Raw genomic sequence first — 14,320 nt, 5'->3', positions numbered from 1 at the left:
AATGTCAAATATGTGTATAGTGCTTAATCCTAGAGCCAATCCTGTCATGTATTTACTGACAGGGCAGGTCCTCAGCAGAAATCCAACTCTCAGAGAGGGTAAAGTCTGCACATCACACACAACATTAACCAAGAACAGACACCACAATTACATTTTAACCAGGTGTGTATTAATAAGTGACTATTTGACTATGTAAGACAATACATGTAAAAAAAAAAAAACCCATTGTAAGATGTATATATGTACATATATGACAAATGACTATATGTATATTTTTTATGTCATAATATGCTCAGACTTTTTGACCCTAATGTACATGTTTTTTAATATATATTGAAATGTGTGTACTATATTACATTTTAGCACAGGTGGTCATTTGAAAATACCCACATGCTTTTGTTCTTTATAGCGCTGAGCAAGAAGACACAATAGAGGGAGTTATTAAAGCATTTTTATTTGCCACTGGAATACAGCTCCACTGTGTTGGATACAAATCACATGTGTAAAATGTAGATATAAAAAATGACTGAAGAAAGCCCCTCAAGATTTTATTACAGAAATAAATAATCAGTTAAAACAACATACCAAAGGTTATACCATGAGCAAACATTTTAGTAAAGTGTCTGTAAAGAGGCATAGACTTTTCCAGCACTAAAAGACAGAAGATCCCTTATTTAAAATGTATAGGAAGTGAAATCTGCATCATCCACATGCATATTTGTTCTCCCATCTTGCAATTCCAGAGTCCCTCTTCCATCTGCCACCAGTCAATACATGAGCTGTAACAGTGTCTCTCTCAGCTGTTTAACTGCATGTCCCTCTGGATCTTCTCTGTGGCCTCGGCTATAAGCTGGCAGGCTTTCTTGTGTTTAGGCCAGTGCTTCACTTGACATTCTCTGGAAAAAAAACACAAGATGATCTTTATAAGACTTTACATCAGCAGAAAATGTAGTGTAGAAAACTATGTCTGATGGTCATGGTTCAGATGTCTGTAGTAGGAACAAAAGCTTATATCCATCCATCCATTTTCTGGATGTTTTAAGTGTGAGCTGGCTAAACAACGTAGCCCAGAGGAGCTGGTCGCTGGTGTTTTCAAGCCATCTGAGATGATTAATTTATGCAGCTTAAATCCACAGTATTATTCTTTCAGTCATTCCAGAAAATTTGTGACGGTAGGTGAGTGTTGGAAAGTAAATCGACAGGTAAATCGCGAGCTTTGGCCTTCAGGCTCAGCTCCCTCTTCACCAAGACAGTCCAGTACAGCGTCTGCATTACTGCTGGACTTGCATAAGTCTTACCTGTGACAGTACCATTCTCCCTGACATCGAGAGCATCTCTTTGCAGCCTCTTTGCCACAGGACCCACACTTTGGCTTCTCTGGGAGTAAACTCTCCATCACATCTAAGTTGTACGTCTGGGCCAACCTGGTAAAAAAACAAACAAAAAACAAAACCGTATCTTGATAATAAACACAGTGCAAATGGAGGGAGTTGATTCCTCTATACCTTCACTATTCAGACTTGTTTTCAGTATTACCTCTGTGCCTGCAGCTTCAGGTCACTGTCAGATGGGTTGAACGTTTCTTTCACTTGATACTTTGCTATTGCCTTCCACTTCCCAGAATTCTCCCTCATAATGTGGTTCCTTAGTTCTGGGACCTATACATAAAGCAAAGCTGAGTGTAAATGCACAGGGGTGTAGTTATTACATTTAGAGATATGTAGGCCTTTGTGAGTGCGTACCTGCTCCAAAATGAGCTCTTTTTTTGGAGGTGCAGGGTCGGTAACGGCAAGATGAGCCAGGTAACGCTGCAGCTCCACCAGGTTTGGCAGCTGATCAATCAACACCTCGGTCAGGAAACCCCGGAGCTGCAGCACAAATAACACAACAGCAGGAATAACAACACCATCACAATTTTCTACAATGGGTTAAGCAGAGTACACACTTTAAAAAACAGTGTGATAACAGGAGGATGCACAAGGCTCTCTGCTTATATAATTAATGCACAGGAAGAGGATGAGAAAGCGTATAATAGGAGGAAACATCTTAGTCAAAACAATCTTCGGAATCTGTGTTATAACAAGTTGGAGGACAATGATCTGGCACTCACACACTTCCTAAGTTTCAGTTTACAGATAATATACAGTACAGTAGCCACCTGGACGGTGATGGAAATCAAAATTCAAGTTACACGTTTATTAAATATAATATCTTAAGCAGTTAATACAAGACTCTCACAAGAGTTACAAGAGTCAGTCAACATTCGCAGTGTACCTTTAGAAGCTGGTTCTTGTTGAAGTTGTTGAAGTCATATTTCCGCTGGCAGTCTTCTCTCAGCAGCAGATTGAAAAGGGAGATCCAGACCTGACCATCTAGTTTTGTTATCTTCAAACGGTCCTCAACAGGAATCTTTTGCCATTTGCTATTTATGTACTTTTCTACCTCGCCTTCAGTTGGAGAGATAAAGAGGAAGCAAATTATTAGGCAAAAGAAAACAAGCAATAGCTTGTGACAGCTATTACACTTATCATTGCATTTTCTGTGAAAAGGCTGGGTGTGCTTTTCTAACAGTAGGACATGACAGGCATTGGTTTCTATTTATTCATAAAACCCTTAATGGCAACAAGCCATCATATTTCACCTTCTTATACAACACACATTAAGACTTAACACAATTGCACTGATGGATCAATTTAAACACATGACTACAAACTGCTCCACTCTTGAATGCAACTGTTTTAGCTGTATTCTGGTGTTGTTAATTATTTCTGTGTCTTTATTCTGTTTTAAGTGTACTCTTTGCATAATTGAAAATGAGGTTAATGCGCTCTATGTTTTGACATTTAAATAAAGGTTGAATGAAATGAAACTGAATTGCATATTCATGCAGGGTTTAATATACCTTCTCTACAGCAACTCCAAGGGCAGCAGTCAATCAGCTGAACCAGGACGCAGGGCACGTTATGGGTGCACAGCATACGACTGATGACACTGACACTGTAAAGAGAAAACAAAATGCACTCTCCATCTGTCAGAAGTAGAGCCGAAACAACTGGTAAATTAATAAATGGTCATTTAACAGAAAACCAATCAGCTTATCTGATTTGACAATTGCAAACCGTCCATTTTTGAGCAAAAATGCCTGCAAACACTCCCTGAGTCCAGTTTGTGAAATCTGAGAATTTTCCTCGTGTCTGTTTAATATTATTAGAAATGTAATATCTGTGGGGTTCAGACTGTTGGTCAGATAACATAAGCAAGTTGAAGATGTTAACAGGGTTTGAAAATTCAGTCCGTAGGATTTAGTGGCATCTAGTGGCGAGCTTGCACATTGCAACCAAATGAATACCCATGTCCAAAAGGCCCTCTTTAGAGTCAGTGTTTGTTTTGTCCTTTGTGGGCTACTGTAGAAAAATAGTGGTGAAACATTGCGGACTCCATGGAAGAGGACCCTGCTCCCTACCATTCTTAGTGGCAGGTGATTATGCACATGAAATCATAATCGGGAATATTATATTACATTTCTGCCAATAGATACCCCTATATCCTACACACTGGAGCTCTAAGGCATTTGTTTTTACAACTGTCTCATCTTTTATAAAGAAAATGATTCATAAAGATAACTGATAAATTATCAAATTATTAGTCAGCAGCTCTCTTAGCATCTAAAAGAAAATAATGCAGTGGTATAGCTTGATGTGTAAATGCTTGAAAACATGAAAAGATTTCTCAGATTCTCTCCAAATCCCAGATCCCGCCCTACCTCTCGGTGTGATCTGTGATGTAGCGCAGCACAGAGACAGCCTTCAGCGAGATTTCAAACTCAAGTGCAGCATTCTGCGCCTGCAGCTCCTTCACCAAGTGAAAAGAATGATGTGGCTTATTGATTGAAGTGAAAGAAAGGCTCTTCTGCAACAGTCTGAACAAATAAACCAACAAAAGCAGCAATAATCTCACACTCTCGTACCTCTATAGTGGAAACAACTGCTTTCCCTGTAGGGTTGTGTTGGTCATGAGTCGTTACGCCCTCCCTGATCGCTTTGCTGGCCAGCAGCGTGAGTTTGCGGTGGCAGTAATCCACCAAGTCAAGAACAGACTCATCGGCTGCCTCACATGAATCCTACACAACACACAAAACTCTTTTAACACATCACATAAAACTTCTACACAATCTTTAGAGACAGAAAGAGCCGAGAGTCTAAACCGCCTAACCGTGTGATCACATCCATGCTTCAGATTATATAAATTATGCTGCAGATTAGCATAATTGCACACACTGACCTTATGAAACATTATCGTTTCAAGTAGGTTTATGATCGTGGCTTCATGGTGGATCTAAGGACAGACATTAAAGAAAACATTAAATCAATTATGAGCGCTACAAGCTGATCATCATGTTCCATCTCGTTTTGCACTCACCACCATGTAAAGATGAAATGTATTCTTGGGATTGAAGTCCTGCAGCTGACATAAGACAGGGAACACTTTTTGCTTCCACACTTCAATGAGGATCATTTCATGGACCAGAACTGGTATCTAGACAGGGGGATTAGATATTGTTAGATTTCTGTCTAAATGCCACGGACATTTTAACTTCATAAGCAGGGGGGTAGTAGTCACCTTTCCACATGATACCAGGAGCTCCTTGACAAACTCATCATGCATGGCAGAAGCATTCAGAATCGCTTGCATGTTCAGTTTTTCAATGTACTCATGCTGCCTGAACCACCTGTCAACACACACACAGAAAAATCATGAAACTGTTCAGTGTTAGACTTAATGATCTGCTACTTTATGAACTGTCCAAAACTGTCTGGTCTGATAAATGTCGCTAGAGTCAAAGCCAACATGGAGAAGCATCCATTCTATGTACTAAATATCTGATATAAACTTCCCAGACATGCCTGAGGTCTGCTCAGACTTCAGTTCTTTTAAATCGATGCTCAGAACTTAATTTTTTGATTAAGTCAATTTAAAGTTGGGTCTATCAATTCATATCTTGCTCATTTTACTTCTAAGTCTTGTGTAAAGCACTTTGAACTGCCTTGTTGTTATTATTAAGCAATAAGTTGTCAACTTTTAAATTAATTGCCAACTATTCTGATAATCGATTAATCAGTTTGACAATCTTCTCATCAATGACAGCAAAATGAATATCTTTGGGTTGTGGAAAAAACATGACATCTGATCTTGGGTTCTGGCACTATTTTTCTGGATTTTTCAAGAAAATAACCAACAGATTAATCAATGAATAAAAGTTTAATATCAGATTTCGCAAGCTACCTGATAGAAGTTTATAAGTAAATCATGAAAGGGTCATTGTGCAGTTTTGGAGAAGAAATTCAAACTCATAATTTTATATTTACAATATTAATAAGGTAACAATACAAAATCAGAAATATTGATTTTTTCCATAACTGAATAAACAAGCTGTTCTCAGAGGAAGATAAAGTCCCGAATACACTGTTTGAAGCTAGAAAGGTGGCAGGGTCCGCCACATATAAACAAAGTAAAACAGTATGAAATAGTGCTGTCCTTTAAGGTCAGTTTGTTTATACAGTTTATTCAGTCATGAAAACAAAGAGTTTGTTTATTTAGTTTGTATAAGCATAGAAATAAATCAACAAAGATCTTACTCTTCTTCCCCAAAACTGCATAGTGCACCTTGATGTGCATCAAAAAAAAATTACAGTAATTATAAAAATGCAATTATATTATCTATGATGGGCCATACTGCATGGTGAGTACTTTTACTTTTGATACTTTAATTGAGTATCTTTTGCTGATAATACTTCTGTACTGTACTCTGGGTATTTCTATACTGTGGTACAACTTCTTTACTTACATTTTAAAGTACTTCTTCTATCTACCACTGAAGAACGAAACAGAAGCAAGTCTCTTCTCAAACATCTTGTCGTGTCAACACCTGCTACACAGCAGCAGTTTACCGTGTTTAGGGATGTAGCTGGCTAACAGTTTGCTAACATTAGCTGTAGCTAACTAAGTTAGCAGCTGCATCTTACCTCGCAGAGCCCACCTCCTTGAGAGGGAAAGTTTCCAGACTTTGAACAAACCCCTCTGCCTCGACAGGCAAAACTACCGACGTGTCCATTTTGTTTTTAGGAAACTACTCAACAAGCTATCGAGTCCGAATGAAATGAGTTTCACTCTCTCTTCACTTGAAGTTGCTCCTGAAGTTAACTACTGTTAGCGATACCCGTCGTTAGCACTGCTGGTAGTCATGGTTACAGTAAACCGAGCGCACACAGACCGCAGTACCTCCCTGCCGCCAGAGAGGGGCGGTGCTTCTTCAAGTAACACCAACAGATAGCTGAGCATGAAGTGGTCTAAATGAACAATGATGGAGGAGGTATCCAGACCATTGACAACAGCCCTGCCACACTGTAAAAACACAACATTACAATTTCTACCAAAATGTGCCTCTAGTATTAAAATCAAAGTATTTATTGATGCGCTAATGCCTTAATCAAATAGTAACCATAGATGTCAAATAAATGTAGTGTAAAAAGTACATTTCCCTCTGAATTGAAGACATTAATTACACATGTAAACTACAAGTCTATACAGTACAGTACTAAGGTAGAAATTAACTAAAATGAATGGTTAGATAACAATCGGATAACATGACTTCCTGTATCCAGTTGTTTCGGTGCGCAAATCTTTTTAATGGCTACAAAATGATATCAAATGTAAAATTATAGACGTTTTTTGCATTTAGAAAACACTGTCACACCTTGGTATAATCTCTTTTATTAATCACAGATTTTCTTTTGTACAATATTAATAAATATCACCTTCCTTACTTGACCAAAACAGAACTGTCAATTCTTGATGAAGAGGATATTAGTTAAAAAAGAAAAGAAACATCTAACATAAAAATTACAAAATACTACTTCACTCCCCACTGCTTCTCCTCTCACTAAAGGCATCTTTGGTTGAGGCATCTCTGTATCTTTCAGTCTGTTTTCAGTTCATTCACATCACTTCCAGCACACCACGATGTTGGGATCATTTTCCAAGCGTTCATCCAGCTCCTGGTAGCTGATACCTGTAAAATGATAACACTGTCAGCAGACTGGTTTTCACCCATCTGTCAACAAACAGAGAGAGCTTTAAAACCTGCCTGTTTTGCAGCAGATCTCATCATAACTATGGCAGCCGGTGTAGAGTCGAGGCGGCCTGCTCCTCTCATCACGGATCACCTTCACAGGATATTTCTGCAGCCGTCGAATCAGAGACTTCATCAGCCCAAACTGGATCAGCCTCCTGAACACGTGACAAGACAGGCATGGGAATAAATGTCACTGTGACCTGACTTTTCTATAATCATAAAGTCTTTTCAGAAACTGATAAATAGATGGACGCTGACCTCTCATCAACTCTTTGAAGCTGCTGCGAGTAGCGAGAGCAAAGGTCTCGGACTGTGGTTCCTGGACTCAGACCACAGTACAGCTGGAACACGTCTCTCAGACTGGCACGCTTCTGACCTGACACGGAAAGACGACAACGATGCAATCACAAAATAAAATACAAAGCAACACTTTTGCTCCACAATTGTGACCCATAGTTACCCTGCTTAGTGACGTAGTTGAGGCACTCCTCCTGGATGGACTTGTCATCTATGAGGCTCTGGACTTTGGGGGTGGTGCAGTACACATTAGAGTACTGAAGGGAGGTAAAACAGCACAAAACAATCAACAAAGTAAATGGATCCTTGAATAGTTATGACAGAGAATTAGGGCCACTTGTAAGAGCTGTAATATTTTGAGAAAAGAGAAGTCCTCTACATACAACATTTCTGTCTCAAAAGTGTCTGTGATGCTACACAAATTATAGCTCATAGCTAGATAACCTAGAAAACCTGGCTAATATGCTAGCTAATACAGCATAACAGTGTGCGTATGTGAATTATGTGTTTATGTGTTTATGTGTCCTAAGATGTGTCTTGGCACCCTCTCCCAGCCCTGCCCATGTTGATAACTCTTTCTCACGCTCGAGGTTTTTTTATTTTTTTATTTTCATGGTAGAAGCAGCCAAAACTCATGATAATCGGATAATTACCTTGTTTACCTCGAGGAGACAAATGGCAGATTTATTGAGATCACAAGATAATTAATCATAAGAAAACAAATGTGTACAAAGTTTTTATGAAAATAAGGCATTTGTTGTAAGTTTTCACAACAAAATTGATATAAGGGTTTTTACATTATGGGCAATGATTGTAAAAGAAAGACTTGCATAGCGTGGTCATTTTAAACTGGTGTGCTACTGTCCAGTAGGCTACGACCACAGGGGTTTTAGTTGGCATAAGCGAACAGGAACAGAAACTACCAACATCTATGGTATAATCAAGTATGTATATAAAAAAATAAGGAAGATTGAAGTACTGTCAGTAATGCATTGATCAATAATAAGTCCTTGATCTGACATTTTCAGCTTAATCAGTTGCTACAGTTGTCAAGATGCCATCTATGCATGCTGGCATGACACTGCTAATCTCTGATAAGTCATAAGAATGAATGACCTTTTGTTTTCTTTTGTTAACGGATTGATTATTTTTGTTTTGATGACAGCATAATTAACTTGTCATCATCTCAAGATAACATCATACATTTTTTTAAAACATTTTTTAAATGCATTCACGGCCGTCTTCGCAGGATGAGAAGAGGTGGACACTGTGTTCACGTATTTGATGCTCTGTGCCCAACCTGGTCAAAGTTGATGGACAGTGTTTACCTGATGTTGAGCTGGATGCTTCTTGCTGCTGTTTACCTTCACAACAGAACCATTTCCTGGGTGTATATATATATACATTTATAGCCTAAATCACTGTGTATGTTCTATGTTAGTGTAGCATGAAGGAATTACAAACTTTCATTATACAACTCTGTTGTATAATAACAAATACTGTACATCACCTTGAACCTTACTTATTAAGGTGAGGATAAACCAAACAAAATTAAAAATGTGGATGACCTGAATTTTAAGGCTTCCCAAATAACGACTTTTTTCTCAAAATATTACATTTTTTTCATAAACTTAAGATTTGAACACAAAATATTACGACTTTTCCTTGTAACATTTGGTGGCCCGTAATATAATATTCCATCAAAATAGCAGCACCACAACATTGACGCTCATTTCACAGACAATGTTTTGCTGTGTGGATTTGGTTTATTACCTGAAAAATGGAAACCAAGGTCACGGCACCATAGTACCTGCGAAGGAAAAGGAGGATTTCAGTTCATAGTACCTCTTTGGTTTATTTTGGAAATGAAAGTCTCAGCAGACACTAGCAGAGTCATGAAGCATCGCATAATTAGAAAACAGCAGATGTGATGAAATGATGGCTTTCCTGAAGAGCACACAGCCATGAACACTGAGAAATAGTGTAAAAGTTCATGAAGTGCCTCACAACTACCTTATCTGAAGACACTATCGGTGTGTGGGCTTACTGTAGATAGGAAACAGTGGATGAGGGTGTTTTGACAGGCGTCAGCAGCTGCTGGTGTGTGTTGCCCTTTATTCACTGAAATGTACTCACAGGAGATTCTGCACAGCAATGCGAACCAGATTCAGCTCTACGTCTGCTTCAGCAGAGATTTTCTGGATGTGTCTAAATCCATCGATATATGGCAGGATCTGTAGCAGACAATATACAGACGAACGTTATCGCAGCAATAATACTTTATTGTACCAATACATGGCACTGTATCCTGCACATAAAATCACAGATGTGATCCAAAACGAATATCAGTACGGCTGATAACAGGCCTTTAATCTCTAATCTTTCTCCTGGTGCTTCTAGGAACTGTGGCACATTTCTTATCAAGACATACCTTGATATCAGCCACAGGGCCTACCTACCTGTTGAGTGGTGAGATCCCACTGAGATTTGATAAAATGGTCTTTGCACTGGGTGAACACAGGGACATCGTACTCCTGGACAATCGGAGGGTCCTTTCGCAGCTGGATCAGCTTCAGGTGCATGGTGTTGGAATCGTCTGAGACAGACACAAGACAGAAAAAGAGACTAGATGAGATCTTTTCAAACAAGGTTACATCCCCTTTTTACCACACTGCCATTGTCTAACTAATTTGCTGAACTATGCTTTGTTAGTTTTTACTGTACTGATGGTTTATCACTGGTGCTTTGTTCTTTAATTGTATGATTTTTATGATGTAAGGTGACCCTGAGTGCCACGAAAGGCGCTGTTAAGGCCACAGTGCTGTGGGTGCTTGTGTGTTGCCCTCTCTGCTCCAGCTTCTGCCCTTTTCCACCTCCATGCCTACAGTGTGCGGCGGATCACAACTGATGCCCTCACCAATGCAGGCGTGGAGGCTTTAATGCTGCGTTACAAACAACGTCAGGGGCTATATGCAATAAAGTGAAAATAAAGAAAACAAACAAACAAACAAACAAAATGATGTCCCGAGCGAGAAAACTGAACCCTCAGCAGAGTAGCCTTGTTGCATGTATAAACGAAACAAGAGGAGGAAAGCCGACACATGAGGTAACAAACGCCATTATACATTATATCTTACTGTCCTTTCATACTTGGAAAGATACCTAAACATTTCATCACCAAACATGTCCTTCCCCCTTCCCATGGGTGGTGACATTTTCGTGTGACGTCAGACAGCTGCTCTCCCATGAGGTCGGGGCAGATGGATTTGTCCTGAGTTTACAAGAAGGAATTCCAACTTCGAGTAGCGTTACATTTTACTTTTTCTAATACAAGTACAGACATTTTCAAGTCCCGAGTTGTCTGGAATGCAGCACTAGGCCTGAGGAGAGACTCACAAGGGTGCCAGTGGGCCAGATGGCAGCGGTTGCTGCGTGTTGGTTGCAACCTTGTGCTTGTGTGGTATACAGTGTAATCGGTAGGTACTGTCTTCTTTGGAGGGAGGGTGGTGATATTTCATCTCGAGTTTCGCCTTGAATATAATTTAACTCCTTATGTTCGCATCTGTTGAAAACAGATCAGCCTCTTTATTTCTGAAGAAGTTTGTTTTTTCATAGTTTTAGTGTTTCCTTTTTGTTTATATTGTAAATAAATCTTTTGCACCTATACTTGTTTCCCTTTTCTTTAATATGGGTTTTAAAATTAAATGTATTACTCTCCTCACACCATTTCAGGAATGTGAACGTCAACATTAAAAGAAATGTATTATTGTTTGTATTATCATTATTTTCATTTTTATTCTTATTATTGAAAATCCTGACAACTACATGAACTTACCATAACCAGCCCGGCTCTGAACTCCAAAAAAAGCCTCATTAATGATAATTGAGCATGTGTTTGAACTAAAATTTGCAGCACACTTTTTACACAACTGCTTACACAGCAGCACCACTGTGTCTTGGGACTTCAATCAAACCAAAGTATTATTAAATTCAATTTGGGCGGCTTTTGGTCAGCGACGTCGGTGCTGCTGCAACAAATCCTCAAACAAACAAAACGAGCAGCTGAATAAGAGACTTTCTCAATACACTTTTAGTCCTTTAGACCTGTAGCACACACATAATTTATATTTCACCACCATGTTCAGGATGTGTTTTAAAGACAAAGGTGGTTGTTTGCCACAGATACAACAGGAATACACACAGTAAAACACAAACTAATACCTATGGGTAAAGTGCAGGCTCCTGTGGCGTTGAGTTCTTCCAACAAGGTCGACATTATGGGTAAAAGTTTCTGTTTGCTCTCCTCGTTGAATATAAAGCCACTCTCCAGCTGCAACACAAAAGAGATTTAAGAAGACTCATTACTCAAAATTATACAACTATCAACTATCAGGCAATCACATGTGATGAGTACAGACGTAAACATGGATTATTCACTACCTCCAGAGTTGTGAGGTACCCTGACAGCTTCTTGACAATCGGCTCGAGGGCACATGTGTTGGTCTGGGCATCACAAACGAGGCCAAGGTTAAACAGGAGGGCATTTCGGCTGTACTTTTTATGCTCGATGCACACAGGACACCCTATTAACTTTTTTCCCATGGCAGTGCTAAAATCACATAAAGAGCACAGAGGAGAGTTTGATAGCAGACAAGAACAACATACAAAACACAGATCTCAAGGTGAAAAACAATTGAATTATGGTAAAGACACAGAAGAGGAGTGCTAGTTCACATACACTGTAATCAGTTTGTTTTGCAGTTCTGGCTTGGTGATGATATAAACCTGAACTGTGTCAAACAACTCCCGTGAAATGTATTCTTCTGGGACCTGTAGAGAGAGGACATAGGGGACACTGTATGACAAAATGCATCCCATACAATAAACACTAAGAGGATCATGTACTTTCACTTCCAAGGTCAATATCATAAGAATATGAAGATTGATTAAATACCTGTGTACCATCACTGATTGTGTTTCAAGGTTACAGTGCATGTTTTTGAAGGATGTGACAAATTAAAACACTTTTAGAGGTTAATTCAGACAAATATGATCCAAATCTATGTACAATTAACTTCAGGATACGCTTTAATGTCTTTTAAAAGAAATGGAGAGTGATCTCCTGTGTCATAAAAAGTGAGGAGTAAAAGTAAAGATATCGTGTTGAATTATTGCTTTGGTCGAAGTAAAAGTCATCCATATGAAGAGTACTTGAGTATCCTACGGTATCTGATATCGAATGTACTTAAGTATCAAAAGTAATTTTCTGGAAATAAATGTACTTAAGTATTGGAAAGTACAAGTAAGAGTAAATTATACGTATATTTACTTGTGTGCTGTAAGGGTTGGCCGATAGTTGACCTGGCCAATTATGTGATCTGAGATTCAGCCTTTTTTATAATCTGAATCAGTGTGTCATTTTGTTTTTGATCCGATCGCTGATCAAATAATTTGATTTAAAAATGATGCAGAGTGCAATCTGCAAAGTAACTAAAGTCATCAAGTAAATGCAGTGGAGTAAAAGTACAATATTTGCCTACAGAAAGTAATGGAGTGGAAGTATAAAGTAGAGGAAAATGTACCTCAAAAATGGACTTAAATACAGTTCTTGAGTAAATGTAACTAGTTACATTCAATCACTGCTGATTACTGTCGTATATTATGCTGAAAAGTGAAGAAATACACCTCTTGAGATTGACATGAGGCCTTATTTGACCTCAAACACTGGATCTATTAGCCAAAATGTATAATAATTATTTAGAAAACACTTTTTTGAAAACGTTTTCCACATATATATATTTATAAAATAAAAAACAGCACATATTACACTTACATTTCCCTGTACTTTAAGTTTCTCCTACCAAAGGTTTACCATCATAACTCGGATAATTTTGCGATGCTGGTGGTGATCACAGTAACTTGTTAAACACTTGTGCTCATTTTCTTGACTCCACTTGTCAGAAATGGTAAACTATGAAGCTAAACCCCACTCCAATCATGATTTGCACCTACCTGATATGTAATCTTTGGACCCAGGGTGGGGTGAAACTCACTGAAGAATATACACTCTATCCGGGTGGTCATGCCCATCATAGGCCTTTCTGTCAGATGAACCTTATCACAGAGAATTTAGCACATTAACTAACTTTAACCAAGCCCTTTCAGTTTGAGAGGACACTGAACTGTGTCTGCCTCAGCTGTTATTTAGCATATGAAGCTAGCTGCTAGCTTCCAGTTTTAACGTTGAAAAACAAACTAGTGACCTCCCGTGAAACACGTTTAGCAAGTCTGACGTCTGGACAACGTCCAAAAAAATGTGTTATCACTGTACTTTGACAAAAATGCTGTCAAACAAGTAGTTAACTATCCAACAACTCTCCAAATAGTCGGCACATTCATGCACACCAGACTGAGGAACAACAATATTGATGAGTTCATGGGCTCCTCGTAATTTATCAATGCAACTGACGGCCATCCTAAATATTTACATAGATTGTGAAGGATGCATTTTTATTGGGGGGTTTTTTCCACAACAAACGACAAATAATAATAGCACAGCATTTCTTGTGAGTTTCTTCCACAACCTCAGAACATCTACAATTGCATTATTTTTTGTGGGGATCAGTGTTTTTCATGTATTTTGAGGTTGATACCAAAGCTAACGTTGGTATATATTATGCTTGTGATCACTATTAAGATTATTTAGGTTGTATAATGTAAAAAAACACACACAAAGCCGCTGGATTTTTCAGTACCAACCACCACTTTGATAGTGTTTTCCTGTTCCCCATGCTAAAAAGTCAATTTGTTCGACAGTACCTGAAGGCAGCACTGTTCAGCGGCGTCAGTGCTGCGCAGCATGCGCCGCACGCGGAGACGTTTCGCGTCACG

At 38.8% G+C, this 14,320-nt stretch overlaps 2 protein-coding genes across 2 annotated transcripts; both read right to left on the bottom strand.

Moving 5' to 3' along the window:
* Positions 1-433: 433 nt before the first annotated feature.
* Positions 434-6,230, bottom strand: zmynd10 (zinc finger, MYND-type containing 10). The gene is made up of 12 exons (XM_084349769.1): positions 6,024-6,230; positions 4,621-4,729; positions 4,420-4,536; positions 4,282-4,335; positions 3,968-4,120; positions 3,764-3,852; positions 2,903-2,997; positions 2,275-2,447; positions 1,743-1,868; positions 1,537-1,658; positions 1,299-1,424; positions 434-896 (listed from the first exon to the last, which is right to left on the bottom strand). The coding sequence occupies exons 1-12, from the start codon at positions 6,110-6,112 to the stop codon at positions 797-799; spliced, it is 1,353 nt and encodes a 450-aa protein (XP_084205895.1). The 5' UTR covers positions 6,113-6,230; the 3' UTR covers positions 434-796.
* Positions 6,231-6,751: 521 nt separating this feature from the next.
* nprl2 (NPR2 like, GATOR1 complex subunit) lies at positions 6,752-13,856 on the bottom strand. The gene is made up of 11 exons (XM_084348063.1): positions 13,442-13,856; positions 12,168-12,259; positions 11,870-12,038; positions 11,651-11,759; positions 9,889-10,025; positions 9,566-9,663; positions 9,203-9,239; positions 7,593-7,686; positions 7,391-7,508; positions 7,145-7,287; positions 6,752-7,069 (listed from the first exon to the last, which is right to left on the bottom strand). Exons 1-11 carry the CDS (start codon positions 13,520-13,522, stop codon positions 7,002-7,004), a joined length of 1,146 nt encoding a protein of 381 aa, XP_084204189.1. The 5' UTR covers positions 13,523-13,856; the 3' UTR covers positions 6,752-7,001.
* Between the last annotated feature and the right edge of the window lie 464 nt (positions 13,857-14,320).

The sequence above is a fragment of the Pagrus pagrus genome (genome assembly GCF_965226575.1).
Source record: "Pagrus pagrus genome assembly, chromosome: 3".
In the NCBI taxonomy this organism is placed as follows: Eukaryota; Metazoa; Chordata; class Actinopteri; order Spariformes; family Sparidae; genus Pagrus; species Pagrus pagrus.
Note: the sequence above shows the minus strand (reverse complement) of the source record. Positions and strands in the feature narration are given on the sequence as shown.

What these genes read in the sequence shown, in the direction of transcription:
- zmynd10 (XM_084349769.1), bottom strand. Translation starts at nt 6,112, where the DNA reads ATGGACACGTCGGTAGTTTTGCCTGTCGAGGCAGAGGGGTTTGTTCAA. An exon ending in ATCACAGATCACACCGAGAG is followed by an intron (nt 2,998 to 3,763) that starts GTAGGGCGGGAT and finishes TTCTCTTTACAG; the next exon opens with TGTCAGTGTCATCAGTCGTA. An exon ending in CTGAAGCTGCAGGCACAGAG is followed by an intron (nt 1,425 to 1,536) that starts GTAATACTGAAA and finishes TTTTTTTACCAG; the next exon opens with GTTGGCCCAGACGTACAACT.
- nprl2 (XM_084348063.1), bottom strand. Translation starts at nt 13,522, where the DNA reads ATGATGGGCATGACCACCCGGATAGAGTGTATATTCTTCAGTGAGTTT. An exon ending in AGCCTGCACTTTACCCATAG is followed by an intron (nt 10,026 to 11,650) that starts GTATTAGTTTGT and finishes TGTCTGTCTCAG; the next exon opens with ACGATTCCAACACCATGCAC. An exon ending in GGGATCTCACCACTCAACAG is followed by an intron (nt 9,664 to 9,888) that starts GTAGGTAGGCCC and finishes TGTCTGCTACAG; the next exon opens with ATCCTGCCATATATCGATGG.